The 16,731-nt window shown below is 37.1% G+C and overlaps 1 protein-coding gene across 1 annotated transcript in view; it reads left to right on the top strand.

Moving 5' to 3' along the window:
- Positions 1-16,731, top strand: part of LOC150104452 (microsomal triglyceride transfer protein large subunit-like) — a 278,438-nt gene that overhangs the window by 116,660 nt on the left and 145,047 nt on the right. The window contains exons 8-11 of the mRNA XM_090395154.1: positions 456-616; positions 1,888-2,053; positions 9,588-9,695; positions 16,048-16,254. Coding sequence (XP_090251280.1) covers positions 456-616; positions 1,888-2,053; positions 9,588-9,695; positions 16,048-16,254 — 642 coding nt within the window. The remainder of the gene's footprint in view (positions 1-455; positions 617-1,887; positions 2,054-9,587; positions 9,696-16,047; positions 16,255-16,731) is intronic.

Genomic DNA, 16,731 nt, shown 5'->3' with positions numbered 1-16,731 from the left:
GAGCAGTGAATTTGACTATCTGCACTCTGTTTAGAGTCTGATAGATAAGGAGCAGCATAATTGATATGATGGAGACAAGTTGGTGAGGAAGCATGGACCAGATTAAAGCAGAATTGATTTTTTTGGGGAAAATTGGTGAGCAAGAAAATTAAAAAGCTGTTGAGCAGAATACTTTGCCTGGGATTGTAGTGGGTGAATAGCAGATCAGTTTAAGGTGTGGTTTGATGAGCATTTGTGATGGTGAGGACCTTTCTTTTCTCATGTGGCATTTGATTCAATAGAGGTTTAATAGTGCTATAATTATAAATGCTGCTAAAGTAGGTTTGTTTTTTAACTTTGTCAAATTGTTTAAATATTAAAGCACCTGTATTAAACTGTAACAAGTAATTTCCAATTGGTCTTTTGATCTGTATATGCTGTTGAATTTTTTTTTTTAACTGATAATGAATTTTAAGCTTTCAGAATATGTGAATAGTTACAAAGACAGCCTGAAGGTAAATAATCTTGCAAAAATAAAGTCAGCATCAGCATTTTTGAAACTACTCGAGCAGTTTCGCATCTCTCCAAAAAATGAAATTACTGAAGTCTTAACAATGAAGAAGAATGGAAAGATTTTGTAAGTAGTTATTGTTTGTAATTTTTTAATAGCTTATCTAAGATTTATACATGTTGCTTATTGAAACACTTTAAAGAAAAGTCTATATGCAGAAGCAGATGCCATAGCAGTTTTGCTAATTTCACTGTAATTAAAATACAGAGATCTCCTTTGAGTTATAGTAATGTTTGTCAAAGGAGTGAAAAGAATGCACTCAAAAAATTGATATTTCAAAAAAGTACCTGGGGAAAGTAATTTCCTTCCTCATTTAGGCAGTTTCTCACTAGCATCAAGTGTTACATCATTGACTTTTAATTCAAGTAATATACTCTATTATCCTTGTATATTATATCCACTTTGTATTATCATACATTATTATATATATACTTATCACATGAATTGCATGATGGTGGATAGAGATTTGAAATTCAAAGGACATATTGCAAGAGTTTGCAAAATAGCTCAGAGGATTACTTGGATGCCGATGAGTACATTGACAAGTAGATAGGGAGGTTATTATCCCTCTTTATAAGGCTATGATTTGGCCTCGTGTTGACTACCGTTTACAAATTCGGTTACCTGCATTTATTGGAGATTGGGTGGTGGAAGGATTCAGAAATAAGTGAAGAGGATGTGTAAGTTGCAGTGTTTAGATGACAGGTGGAGGAGAGGAGATAGTATAGAAACTTATACAAGTTATTAAAGGGATACTATAAGATTTGATACAAAAGAAATTTTTTGATATATCGGGAGTAGGGGGAGGAACTAGGGTCCACGTGCGGAAGCTGTCTAAGAGTGTGGTTAGTAAAGGTGTACAGATTTAGGTTCTTTTCTTGGAGAGTGGAATGGATTGCTAGAGGTGGTTGTGAGTGCCCCACCAGTGAATAGGTTTAAGGAGATTTATGATAAGTATTGTGTTAATGGACAAGGTGGGTCTCTCGTGATGGGTCTTTTGGCTCCATGGAGTGCCCATATAAAAATAGTAATAATATTTCAAGCTTAATTATGGATTAAATATATTTTAGTGGGCAGTTTTGCCCACCAAACTTTATAGCATTGGAAATATTATTCAGTTTTGAATAAAAGTCCAATATACCAACTTATGGAATGCAACAGTTTGATTTCCTCTAGTAACTCACAAATGCATTTCAGTATTAGATAAATTTATATGTATTATTTGTTATTTTAATTATTTTAGTGAATCAGATTGTGTGTGTGTGTGTGTGTTTAAATTTCTTCCTTCTGAATTATATTCAGTTTTTTCAACTAAAATTTGATATGTTCTCTAACAGACCACAGTTGTTAGATTTAGTTGCTGCTGCACAAACAGATGATGCCATAGAAGCTGCCCTTGAAGTATTGGAATTCACCGGAAAAAATATTGATTTGGCAGAACGTTTTCTTTTGGGCTTATCTGTGTCCTCTCATCCAAGTGAATCTTTTATTATCAAACTCTTGGTAAGTGCTGAACAAAATTCAATTCATGAATTACCATTTGCATTTTCCTTACTTTAAATATTTCTGATTTACTTAAGTATAAAGAGCTAATAAGCTTCATTTCGGCAATGAAAACATTACTAAAATTAAGGGGATATTAAATCCCACATAGTTTTAAAACCGAATAAGAAACTCAAAGATAGGAATCAGAGAGTTTCTTGCCGAATATAGTAAACTATAAAGTATCGGCGAACACTAGTGTTAGCAAATGCAAGTGATCCTAGTACGTAGTACAATCTCGGGCAACTCGTTGCAAAGGTGAGTAAAGTTCAGATTGCTATTCTTAGGTATTATCCATAATGTAAAAACACATTTCCTAGGAAAAGTATGCTGTTATTACATTATGGAGGGAGGTCACCACCCAGACCGGTTTCAGCCTTTTTTGAGGCCTCATCAGTGAGTGGCTAGACCTAATACCGAAGTGTATAGCGAAAAGAACTTATATACTCTGTGAACAAGTTTTCCAAGTAGGTGCAACCATTAAGTTACTTAAGTATAAAGAGCTAATAAGCTTCATTTCGGCAATGAAAACATTACTAAAATTAAGGGGATATTAAATCCCACATAATTTTAAAACCGAATAAGAAACTCAAAGATAGGAATCAGAGAGTTTCTCCGATACTTTATAGTTTACTATATTCGGCAAGAAACTCTCTGATTCCTATCTTTGAGTTTCTTATTCGGTTTTAAAACTATGTGGGATTTAATATCCCCTTAATTTTAGTAATGTTTTCATTGCCGAAATGAAGCTTATTAGCACTTTATACTTAAGTAACTTAATGGTTGCACCTACTTGGAAAACTCGTTCACAGAGTATATAAGTTCTTTTCGCTATACACTTCGGTATTAGGTCTAGCCACTCACTGATGAGGCCTCAAAAAAGGCTGAAACCGGTCTGGGTGGTGACCTCCCTCCATAATGTAATAACAGCATACTTTTCCTAGGAAATGTGTTTTTACATTATGGATAATACCTAAGAATAGCGATCTGAACTTTACTCACCTTTGCAACGAGTTGCCCGAGATTGTACTACGTACTAGGATCACTTGCATTTGCTAACGCTAGTGTTCGCCGATACTTTATAGTTTACTATATTCGGCAAGAAACTCTCTGATTCCTATCTTTGAGTTTCTTATTCGGTTTTAAAACTATGTGGGATTTAATATCCCCTTAATTTTAGTAATATTTCTGATTTATTTAAAAGAAAGGTATGCATGAATATATCTTCCTCATATATTTAGCCGGCCTGGCTGGCTGAGTGGTTAGCATATCCACTCTCCAGCCAAAAGGCTGCAGGTACGAATCCTGCCATGGGCATGGGTGCTTGTGATTTTCTGTGAAAAAACTAGTGGTGGTGGTCGGCAGTAGATGGCGTTGGTGTAGTTGGTGGTTTGAGTGGTGGAGGGAGAGAGTTGTATAGCAGGTGCCCTCTCTCGATGGACTCCCTGGAGGTGTCAAATAATAATAATATATAAAGAACAATATGCCATTTATTTAATGCAGTGTAAGTTCTATTTTTCCCTCTCTAGTCTTCAGGGGACCTTGTGCAGCATTCTTCTATGTGATTGGCAAGCATGTGCAAGTGACAGTTTTAGTTTCAGAAGTATAAAATGCTAATTGAACTATCCTCATATCTGAAGATCATTTCATATTATTGTGATGCAGAAGAGCTTGAAGAGAAATGTCAAAAATGGCTGATGTATTTAGTCCTTTGGGAGCATTTGAATCAGTCCAGAGTGTGGATAGATGATGATGATGTTAGTTCAAAATAACATGTTACTAATGTTTTGCTTCAAAATAGCAGGGGTGGCCTCTTGTGGGAATGGGTGTTTGGGGGAAGCAGGGACAACATCAGGTAACCCTGAGTCCAGTGGGGTCTGAAAGGGATAATGATAAGTATAGAAGCAGTGACATTTTTATGCTTTATGCTAATGCTAGGAGTATCCTGAATAAAAGAGATGAATTTGTGTAGCTGATAACGTCAGCCTGGCCAAAGATTATGGGATCACTGAGACATGGTTGATAAAGATGATTTTTTCTCATTTTTCACATTTTCCCCTCCTATCCTGCCTATTTTTCAACAGGATAGGAGGGAAAAATGTGGAGTACTGCTTATGATAAGTGATGACATCTCCTGTGAGAGTGGAGGCTTTGGAAAGCAGTGACTCTAATGGTTTTGAAAGCATATGGTATGAGGTAGAGGTGGACAAGACAGGATATTTGGTAGGATATTGCTACAGGCTAAGGAGTACAGAGGATGAGGAGCAGGAGATGTTTAAGCAGTTAAGCAGTTGAGCTGATTTCTATGGGAGATTTTAACTACAGCAGTATAAACCGCAGAAGAGGAAAATGCATGTAGTAATAAGGGAATGGGATTTCTAGAATTCTTGAGGGAAAAATGTCTTAGACAACATGTAATAGAGGGAACAAGAGGTTCAAGAGTTTTGGATTTGGTCATAGCATCGGAAGAGCTGATAACTAACTGAGATTACATCTCTCTCCCCAGTGTGGTTTTGACTTGAAAGATGAATAGACATGCAGGAGTATCAAAGAAATGAGAACATATGTGGAATTATAAGGCAGGTGATTATAATAGTCTTAGATATCAACTTGGGGTAGTTCCATATAGGGTAGAATTGGAAGACCAGGATATCATTAGTGCTTAGGAAATTGTGAAAGAATATTTGTTAGCAGTAATAGTAAGCTGTATTCCACGAGTGAAGAAGAGGACATAATATGGTGCAAAGTGGATGACAAACAATATCAAACAAAAACTGCAGATGAAAAAATGTTATGGAAGAGATATAAGGAGATGGGGTGGGGAGCAGATGCATGATGAATATAAGACTCAGGCCAGGAGAGTTGACTAGTATGGTGAGGAAGGCAAAACTGGAATATAAGAAGAAACTGGCCCTAAGATTTAAAGTAAATCCTAGGGGGAATTTTTTTTAGCTATGTGGCTAGTAGGAGGAGAAATGATTGTTGAAGAATGACATTGTGGGATAAAAATGTAATAGAGTGACTGATGCAGAGGACATAATAGAGTTGTTCAATGAGCACTTTATTGGAATATTTCATCCTGGAGAAGGTTTTAATACTAGAGGGATAGGGCAGGTTCGAGGATTAAAGGTGCAAGAGGAGGGCATGTTCCAAATACTGGTTGTCAGTAAAGCAGTGGGATTGGATGGTATTTCACCACGGGTTTTGAGAGAATGTGCTAAAGAACTTACAGCTCCTTTGACCTGGCTTTTCAGTGAAAGTCTGGCTGTGGGAAAGATACCCAAGAAATGGAAGGAAGATAAGATAGTGCCATTGCATAAGGGCATGTGGCAGACTGTATTGTGTCTAATTATATGCCAGTTTGGGTGTCATCAGTAGTTGATAATGAGGAACTATGTACAGTGTTGGACTGATGAGGGTAATGTTATCTGTGAGAATCAATATGGATTTGTTAAGGGGTGATCTAGCTTAAGTAATGTGATTGCCTTTTATAATAAAGTGACAAGAGAAAGGCATACACTGCCATTCTTTTGGATTTTGCAAAGGTGTTTGACAGGGTGAAACATAAGCTGATATTTAATTTATAGCATATGGATTTAGATGTCGGTTAGTCAACTGGATTCAGGATTGGCTGTCTGATAGGTATCAGAGAGTTGTGTATGGTAGGGCAATATCAAGGAAGCAAAGGGTTACAAGTGGGGTTCCACAGGGCTCAGTACTAGGACCTGTATTGTTTAACCTTTATATCAATGACATTGTCAAGGGCTTGCCAGGGGATATTCAGCTTCCCAGCTTCACATCATCTGCAAATGATGTGATGCTGGGAAGGGTTATTAGTATTAGTGCAGATGTGGCAGCCCTGCAAGTCATTCGGCATTCCTGTATACCCCCTTGAGGGTACATGGCAGGAATTTGATGATGATGAAGGGGATTATCTGGAATTAGAGTAGGTAGTTGCATTATTTGCATTAGGGTGCTTATAGCAGGAACTTTAGCATCACATCCACCTTGATCTGTAGTGTTGGAAAATGGTAGCCAGTTGGAATTTGGACATTCAGGTCACCTAGTACAATGACTTCACTGTTTGAGTAGCTGATGGTAAATGCCATTGAGATGAAGGTGAAGAGATTTTGTGGTTTTCAGTTTGGAGACCAGTAAATGCAGCAGATAACTGTTACTAAGTGGGACAAGGAAACCTTCAGCCAGAGTGTCAAAAGTATTGATTCTAAATTTGTCATTCTCTCACAGACAATGTTAGAATATACAAAGGCACAGGTGCCACCTTTATGATAAAATTAATCATGAAGAGTATAATTTGAGTATTAAATGTCAACTGTGGTTGATGTGACTGTAATTTGGGTTTCTGTTAAGAAAAGGAGATCTAGTTTGGATGTCTGTAAGTGGTGATGAATGTAATTTGTTGGAATTTATCCACGAATGTTTGGGAAGTGCACGTGTAAATGTTTTTTTTTTTTTTTTGGTAGGGATTTTGGTAAGTTTTGAATATTGTTTGATTTGAATTGTTTGGGTGAACTGGTTATTGAGGGATATTTATTATATTCTCCTTTCTTTATTATATTCTCAGTGTTACCTTCATTGTTTGTCTGTTTCATTTTTCATATATGGTTTGTTATTGAATGGAATTAAAGAGTAGGGACATGCATTGGGGGGGGGGGTGGAGATACTTGTGAACATGACACCCATACAGAGAGAGCAGCTGGTCTCTTTGCCATTCCATGGCCTCGACAGTGCCTCAATACCACTAGTCCTTCACCAAGCATTATCTGGCAAAAATGGACATGATTATTGTGCTCCAATATAACCTGAAGGAGTGAGAGATGGATTATGAAAGTTTGTTGGTAGCTTTTCCAGGGACAGCTTTTCCACCAACTGATTTGCATTTATACCACATTTATGGTAGAGGTTTTACTCACTGATCACTAGGAACACTTAACTAAAGAAGTTTGTTAATAATAATAGTGAGTCAGTTTGTTGTGATTGTCATACAATCACAACACTGCCGGCCTGGTTGGCCAAGTGATTAGCATATCCGCTCTCCAGCCAAAAGGCCGTGGGTTTGAATCTTACCATGGGCACAGATGTTTGTGATTATCTGTGAAGATGCTAGTGGTGGTGGTGGTGGTAGGCAGTAGATGGTGCTTGTATAAATGATGACGAAGACGGAGAGATGTAGAGTAGGTGCCTTCCCTTGATGAGTCTTAGGGCTCCCTGGAAGCGTCGTGTATTAATAATAATATGTCTGCTAGCTCTCAAGGTAGGGTATCTGGATTGTTTAATGCTTCATTCACCACAGTACTAATGGCTATTACTTTGACAGCCCTTCTTTTGTTGATGGAATTCACCTAAAATATATATTCACCATGAATTGTTGCTTCCTCTTATGCAGAAAATAATTGAAATTATTTAAAACTGATTTTAGTATGATGAAATTCTGATGGAAAAGGGAAACAGAGAAAGTTTGGAGAACAGTGTTTCAGTTATTAAACTGTGGTAGGGAAAGCGAAACTGGAATATGAGAGGAGATTGGCCCTAAGATCCAAAGAAAATCCTAGGGAATTTTTTAGCTATGTGGCCAGTAGGAGGAGAAATGACTGTGGAAGAATGATATTGTGGGATAAAAATGGGAATAGAGTGACTGATGCAGAGGACATAGTGGAATTGTTCAATGAACACTTTATTGGAGTATTTCATCCTAGAGGAGTCAGTTTTAATGCTAGAGGGATAGGACTGGTTCGAGGTCTGGAGGTACAGGAGGAGAGTGTGTTTCAGATACTGAGTACTCTGGATGTCAGTAAAGCTGTGGGACTGGATGGTATTTCACCACGTGTTTTGAGAGAATGTGCTAGGGAATTGACAGTGCCTTTAACGTGGCTTTTCAATGAAAGTCTGGCTTTGGCAAAGGTGCCCAGGGAATGGAAGGAAGGTAAGATAGTGCCATTGCATAAGGGTGGTAACAGACTGGAAGTGTCTAATTATAGGCCAGTCTGTGTGTCATCAGTAGTTAAGATCTTGGAGAAAGTAGTGAGGGACCATATACAGCATTGGGCAGATGAGGGTAATGTTATCTGTGAGAATCAACATGGATTTGTGAAAGGACACTCTTGTTTTAGCAATATGCTAGCCTTTTATAATAAAGTTACAAGAACATTAGATGAGGGAAAGGCATATACTGCAATTTTCTTAGACTTGGCAAAGGCATTTGACAGGGTGCCACATGATAAGCTGATATTTAAGTTGCAGCACATGGGTCTGAATGTCAGATTGGTCAACTGGATTTAGGATTGGCTATCTGATAGGTATCAGAGAGTTGTGTATGGTGGAGCAGTTTCCAGGAGGCAGAGGGTTACAAGTGGGGTCCCACAGGGCTCGGTACTAGAACCTATATTGTTTAACCTTTATATCAATGACATAGCCAGTGGATTGCAGGGGGATATTCAGTTGTTTGCAGATGATGCGAAGCTGGGAAGGATTATTAGTAATAGTGCAGATGTGGTAGCCCTGCAAGAGGATTTAAATAAGCTAGATAGATGGGCAAATGAATGGGGGTGTCAGTTTAATGCAGCAAAATGTAAGGTCTTGAGGTTTGGGAAACATCGATGGGATGCTGTATACTTTATGGGAGGAGTTATACTGGAGGAAGTAGGGGAGACAAGTGATCTGGGGTTGATGATTGATAGAAACCTGAAGTTTAGGGGACGTATTGCAAAGGTGGTGAAGGTAACACAGAGGATTGCTGCTATTATGAGAAGGACACTGACCTGCAGAGATAAGAGGGTTATCATTCCGTTGTATAAGTCTCTGATCAGACCACACTTGGACTATTGTTCTCAGATTTGGTCCCCAGGATTTGAAGGGGATAAATTAACTGTGGAAAGGATACAAAGACGGATGACAAAGATGGTTTCAGGACTGTACAAGGATAGTTATGAGGATTGGCTGAGAGAATGTGGACTGCAGAGTTTGGTGGATAGAAGGAGAGGTGATATGATTGAGATTTTTAAACTGTTGCGAGGTGGTTACAGGGTTGACACTGGGGAGTTCTTTCGCTTGGTTGAACAGCGGGAAGGAGTGATGACAAGAGGCCATCCCTGGAAGTTACGAAAGGAAACTGTGAGCAAGAGGGTAAGGAGTGGTTTCTTTGTGTGGAGGGTGGTTGAGCCGTGGAATGCATTGCCTGATGGAGTGGTGGGAGCGAGAACGGTCAGTGAGTTTAAAGAGTGGTATGATAGACTGTGTTTCTCAGGGGGACCTCCCCTCGATGAGTCTTGACAGACCTTATGTCTTAGGAAGGACCTCCCTTGAAGAGTCTTTTGACTCCTTGGAGGCCTGAATAATAATAATAATAAATATTCCTAATGTTATGTACCAGTTTAATAAAGATTTATTTGCTTAATTCATGTTTTTTTAACTGTTTTTTCCTTAAATACTCTCATTGAGAATAAAATATTACTTGACTGTGATTTGTTTCTTACAGGAAATTGCTAAACAGAAATTAAAAAGTGAGAAACTTCAAACAACTGTCTTAAATACTTTAGGAGCACTGACAAACACTTATAACAAGATGTGTTTTGAGAACTGTGATGTAAGTACATTTTATTATTATTACATTAATTTATTTTTGTCTCAACACTATTTACTGCATGCATACTTTCAGATTATGGAATTGATTCCATAATGGTTACCGATGTGGCAGATACAGGAGCATTAGTACCTGTTATCTTCTGCTTACTTGAAGGAGCAATTCTAGTGTAATTAAAAAAAAAAAAAAAAAAAAAAAAGCAATCCCATCCATGATAGACTGAAATCTTGATCACATTAGTGTACCATTGGTGGAGTTAGGAGGGTTAATATAGCCAGTAAATCATGTTCTGGACTAATATTGTTTTATACTACTTCAGCTGCCAACAGGTAGAAATGTCACAACATGTACGTGAAGTCACCTACCCCAAATTACCTTCACAAACATCCATTCAACAAAGTAAAATCCACAACTTTTGGTTTCAAAGTAAGACTGTGGGGGGGAGGTGAAAATGAAAAATAAGAAGAAACCTTTTCTGATTTTAATGTGACCTTTATAGGCTATTATTAAGACAGGTATATCACTTTGTTTTGAGTTTTATCTAATTTTTTATAACACTAATTTTTATTCAAAAATATTAATATTGAATTTAGTGATTCATGGTTTAGATGTGTGTTATTTTATAGCTTATGTTGTTAATAATGACAGATGGTGAACAGAAGTGTTGTAAAAGATGCTTGAAAATAGTTAGTGTCCAAAGTTTTTTTGCTTAGACTGTAAATTATATATTTAGTTTAATCCTTTATCCAAGTGTAAGCAAACAAAGTTTGTGCCTGAAGTATCTTCAGGACTGGGACAACTCTTGGCAAAGGTGGACTAAGTTCTCATCACTTTCCTTAGTATCCCATAATGCAAAGCACATCTCCTTGCAGACATGTATAATACTATGCATTATGGGAAGGATCACTACCCAGACCGGTTTCCACCTTTGCCACGAGTTGCTCCTGAAGGAGCCTTTACACTTGGATAAAGGATTAAACTAAATATATAATTTACAGTTATTGTGTCCTGCTACTCACTTCATTCTGTGCACATGCAGAAAATGAGTAGCAGGTGGAAGGAATTAGATTTCAACATACCTTACTATTTTATCATCATCATCATCAAATTCCTGCCATGTACCCTCAAGGGGTGTACAGGATATGACAGTACTACATGAAAAAATTACATCAATACTAACTTCCTATCTACAATTTTCCTCCAAATCAGTCTGTTACTTGTCAAGACTCCAACATTATCAGATCTTATATTTCTATCGTCTAAGGCACTTTGTACCGTATCAATCCACCTATATCTTGGTCTTCCTCTGGGTCGTTTTCCTGCCAACCTGGCAGAGAACACTTGTTTTGCTAATCTTTCCTCTCCCATTCTATTTAAGTGACCATACCATCTGAGATTAGCTCTGCTAACGCATTCCTGGATGCTGACAATGTCAAGTTCTTTCCTAATATCCTCATTTTTAATATGATATTGCCATTGATGCCATCTGTTCACGCCTCTAATCTTTCTCAGGACTCTCATATCTGCGGTCTCTAGTCTTTGGTCAAGTGTTTTACTTCTGACCCGGCTCTCAGATCCATAAGTTAAAATTGGTTTGAACACAGTCTTGTATACAGCTAATTTAGTGTTCCGACTAATTTCTTTCTTATTCCATATGAATTTATTCAATTGACTTCCCACGATACCAGCTTTGCTGATTCTGTTGTCTATTTCTATATTTAGTTTACCATCTTCAGTAAAAATCGTGCCTAAGTAGCTGAAATGTTTTACTTGTTCCACAGGTTCTCCATTCACAACACAGTTGACATTTTCAATGATTCTGCCTATTTTCATTGTCTTTGTCTTTTTATTGCTGACCTTCATACCATATCTATTACAACAGCTATTCAATTTAGTCAGAGAATCTTGCAGACTTGTAGCGGATTTATTTAGAAGTATAACATCATCCGCATAAAGCAAAGAGCTGACATTAACATCTCCAATTTTGATATCAGGTTTAATACCACATTCCTTCATAATGTGATCCATATAGATAATGAATAACAGAGGGGATAATGTACATCCTTGTCTCACACCAGATTTAACATTAAACCATCTTCCCATACTTCCTTCAATTCTAACTGCTGACTCACAACTCAAATAAAGGCTAAGTATTGCTTGATATAATGCCCCATTGACACCATATAACTGCAGCATATTGAATAGCTTCTCTCTTGGCACCTTGTCATATGCCTTTTCCAAATCGACAAAACTTAAATACAGATCTTTGTTATATTCCCATGCTTTCTCGACTATTTGTCGTAAAGTGAATATCTGATCCTGACAGCCTCTATTTGGCTTGAATCCAGCTTGTTCTTCACCAAGCTTTTCTTCCACAATTCTTCTCAACCGTTTCTCAAGTATACTTGCATAGATCTTGCCAGAAACACTCAGTAGGGAAATACCTCTGTAATTCTCACATTCAGTTTTATTTCCCTTTTTATATATGGGTACTATGAGAGCTCTACTCCAGTCATCGGGAATTCGTCCCTCTGTCCAGGCTTTCTGAACTATGCAGTGCAGCCACTGTAAGACTCTTATACCACCATACTTCAGCATTTCTGGTCGAATATCATCTACCCCTGCTGCCTTTCCACATTTCAAGCCTTTGATGTCTTTTTCTACTTCAAGTATGGATATGAATTCCTGACTGCATGCCTGGTCAGTGTTTTTTATCACTGTGCTGTCATCACTGCTTGTTTCATTTAGCAGTTTTTCAAAGTAATTACTCCATACTTCAAGGATATCTTTTTCTCCTCTTTTCATTTCACCTTTATCATCTCTAATTCCTTTTACAGCACTCTTTCCTCCATTCCTAAGCTTCTTCAACAACCTCCAGAATATTTTGCCACCTTCTTGATATTTATTTTCTATATTCTCGCCAAAGTCCTCCCATGACTTTTGTTTAGCTAGTTTTACACACTGTTTAGCTTTCTTACATTTGTCTCTGTATTCTGTAAGAGTAAAAGCTGATTTATTTGCCAGGAACGTTTGATATGCTTTCTTCTTTTCCTTCACTGCCTCTTTAACTTCCTGTGTCCACCAGGGAGTTCTGATTTTTTTATCCTTGCACACAACCTCACCACATGCCTCTCTGGCAGAATCAATCAATGTTTCCTTCAGAGTTTGCCACTGAATCTCCAAGGTTTGATTCCTATTCTCAAACTCTTTCATTTTCTTTTCAATAATATTTCTGTATTTTAGTCTACAGTTCACATCTGAGTGGCAGAATCAATCAATGTTTCCTTCAGAGTTTGCCACTGAATCTCCAAGGTTTGATTCCTGTTCTCAAACTCTTTCATTTTCTTTTCAATAATATTTCTGTATTTTAGTCTACAGTTCACATCTGAGAGCTGCTCAACTTTTATTCGCTTTAAGACTTTCTTACATGTTATGCTTTTCAATATGAAATTCAATTTTATCCTGCTCAAGACTAAATAGTGATCACTTCCAATTTCAAATCCTCTGTACACTCTGGTGTCCTGCACCAGGGAGAAAACATCACTATCAACAATAACATAGTCAATGAGGCTTTTCTTATTCCTAGCCTCTTCTCTCCATGTGAATTTGTGCACCTTTTTATGTTGGAACATGGTGTTAGTAATAACCAGTCCATGTCCTGAGCAGAAATCCAACAGATATTTGCCATTATTATTAGCTTTGCTCTTTTCTCCAAATTTTCCCAAAATATTTTTGTATGTCTCACAATCATTTCCTACTCTACTATTTAGATCCCCAACAAGGACCAACTTTTCCTTTTTCATTGTGTCAGTTGCTTTTTCTAAAGCATCAAAAAATTCCTCCACTTCTACCTTAGTAGAACCTTCTGTGGGACCATAGGCACAAATAAGTCTCATTGTCCAGTTCCCCATTCTCATATTTGCCCACATTACTCTACTTGAGACTGACTGCCATTCAAGAAGATTAGCCTCGTATTTTCTGTTGAATACTATGGCTACTCCTTCTTTTCCTTGATTGTCATTGCCTGAATATAACATTTTGTATTTATTGCTCAGAAAGATCTCACCAGTTTTGGTCTTTTTTGTTTCAGTCACCCCTATTATGTCGATCTGGTACTTATCTAATTCCTCAGCTAGCTCCATTTCTTTGCCATTTAGGCTTCTTACGTTGATAGTACCGATCTTTAACTCTGGTGATGTTGAGTTGGGGTTTGTTTTCAGATTTGTTCCAGTAGCTGACTTTTCGCTGTTCGCCCTGGTTCCCTGGCCAAAACAACGGGGGCCTTGTTTAACCGGGCGACGCCCCAGCCGGCATGAAATTTTGTCACGTTGTACCATCAGTTGCTTTTTCTAAAGTCTCAAAAAATTCCTCCACTTCTACCTTAGTAGAACCTTCTGTGGGACCATAGGCACAAATAAGTCTCATTGTCCAGTTCCCCATTCTCATATTTGCCCACATTACTCTACTTGAGACTGACTGCCATTCAAGAAGATTAGCCTCGTATTTTCTGTTGAATACTATGGCTACTCCTTCTTTTCCTTAATTGTCATTGCCTGAATATAACATTTTGTATTTATTGCTCAGAAAGATCTCACCAGTTTTGGTCTTTTTTGTTTCAGTCACCCCTATTATGTCGATCTGGTACTTATCTAATTCCTCAGCTAGCTCCATTTCTTTGCCATTTAGGCTTCTTACGTTGATAGTACCGATCTTTAACTCTGGTGATGTTGAGTTGGGGTTTGTTTTCAGATTTGTTCCAGTAGCTGACTTTTCGCTGTTCGCCCTGGTTCCCTGGCCAAAACAACGGGGGCCTTGTTTAACCGGGCGACGCCCCAGCCGGCATGAAATTTTGTCACGTTGTACCATCATTTTTTATTTTGGTTTAACCAATAAGAATACAATTTGGTCGGCTAAATCCCAAATTGCCAGCCCATCCTCGTTCGTTGAGTATCAAAGTAGATACCCAACAGGGTGCACCACGAGAAGGTGAGGATTGGACATTAGGTCAGAAGCCCTGGTCGGTTCTCCGCATTCCTTTAAAGGCTATGTGGAGGTCTCCTCTCAGTTATACAGCTTTGACCCTTAAGCACCCCTTACTATTTTATTCATTAACTAATGGCTAAATTTTACTAACTTCATGATTGGGGTTTAAATTTTAGTGTGTGTGTGTGTGAGAGAGAGAGAGTGTCATTAGATGAGTCAAGATATCTTTGGTGTTAATGCTCTTACTTAAAATACTGACTAGTCAATATTTTTTATGAGCAGTATAATTGAGCTTCTATTATTACTTGGGCTTGTCCATGGAATATTAGATCTCCATGGAGGACTTGCACTCATCCACACATGTTTTAATATCATTTACTGATGCACTCACTGTTCCTTCACGAAACCAGTACCACTGAAATAAGTAAAAATATCCAGTTGCATACCTTTTTCTTTCTACCTACACATTTATTTTTTATCATTGACTGCTTATTCTGTATCTTCTGCTTTGCATTGAAACATTTCTCCATGTATCTTCTAAAATTCCTTAGTAATATGTTTGTCGTATCCTTCCTTTTTTGCCTGTTTATTAACTTTATAACCTATAAATCTGGAATTTCTACTTATAATCCATAGATCCAATATTATTTAGTTATTTGCCTCTGACACTTCCTTTCCTCATTTCCCTCAGGAACTGAACACATTTGTACATTTGAAGTTATTAAGACATTTACAAAGAAACAGAATAACTTTATTTATCCCATGAATTCTTTGTGGTGCTTGGTTACTTGGGAAAAATGTTCTCCAACTTCAATTTACTCTCCATCATCACTCTTTCATGACCTTATGAAGTGAAGAGAATTTGACACCATAATTCTCTTCACTATAACAAGGAACTAAGGAGCTTATTTGCCCATTGCAAAATATGAATACAGCAATAATTATTATATGCTACATTTCATCAGTGAGTTTTAATTTTTCCCCTTTTGTTTATTTATTCGACAAACAAACAAAATGAAGAAATTAAAATTAATGACTTCATTTACTGAAGTAGTTATCTTAAATAATAGGTGTTCCAGCTGCCCATTAGACTGTTGCTCTAACAGGGGTGGTTTTTAGCTAATTGGACTCAACTGGGCTTCATGCTGTATCATGAAACAAATTTAAAATTTGATACAATTTTGAAAGATTTTGCTGAACAAAAATAATTAACTAAATTGTGTAATATACACAAGTAAACTAAACTCCCTGAAATCTCAAACACTTTGCAGCCCAGGTTGTTTCTATTGCTTATTTAGTTTTTTTTTTATTTATAGTTCAGCTATATTCATTTTAATTTATGAGAAATTTTTTTAATGTTTACTACCTCCAGGTGGTGGAACAAGTGCAGCTTTTCTTAATCACAGAGTTGGAAAAGTGTACCACAGAAACCTGTAAAATGATGTACTTACAAGCTCTAAGGAATGCTGCTATACCAGAGACAGTTCCCACATTGATGCAGTATGTAAAGCTGAAGAAGTATTCTGTTGCTGCTCTAACTGCTCTGCAGAACATTAAAACTGAATATTTTACTAAAGATGTAAGTTTATTTTATTTATTAATTTAATAAATTCACTGTGTTTCAACTTTGTATTTTAAAACACTTAATTGACTTGCTTATAGTAACTACAAGATGTACACAGAACTTGGCAAAAAAATATAAATACTAGAAGCTCATTTGAAAACCAGTACTTGGTATACTCAAGTAAGTGCAGTTTTAATCCTCTTTCTGACTTAAAAGATGGAGATTAGTGTATATGAGATGCTACAAGTGTTATATTTTAATAAGCTTTATTTGTTCCAGGTATGCTATTCCCTAACTATATCCAACCTCCATATTCCCTATCTATATCCAACCTCCAATCACAGTCATGGAATAAGATAATAGTATATTTATTTTTAGTTGGTTAGGAAGTTTCAGATTCATATCTGTGATGGCACATTGACTTCAGGATCAATTTAAAAAATAAAAATAAATAAAATATTTACTGTAAACACATAATTATACATAACAGAT

This window comes from Typopeltis vanoorti, chromosome 7 (genome assembly GCF_054136105.1).
Source record: "Typopeltis vanoorti isolate ZY-2024b chromosome 7, IOZ_Tvanoo_1.0, whole genome shotgun sequence".
Taxonomy (NCBI): Eukaryota; Metazoa; Arthropoda; class Arachnida; order Uropygi; family Thelyphonidae; genus Typopeltis; species Typopeltis vanoorti.
This window is presented reverse-complemented; position numbering and strand designations above follow the sequence as displayed.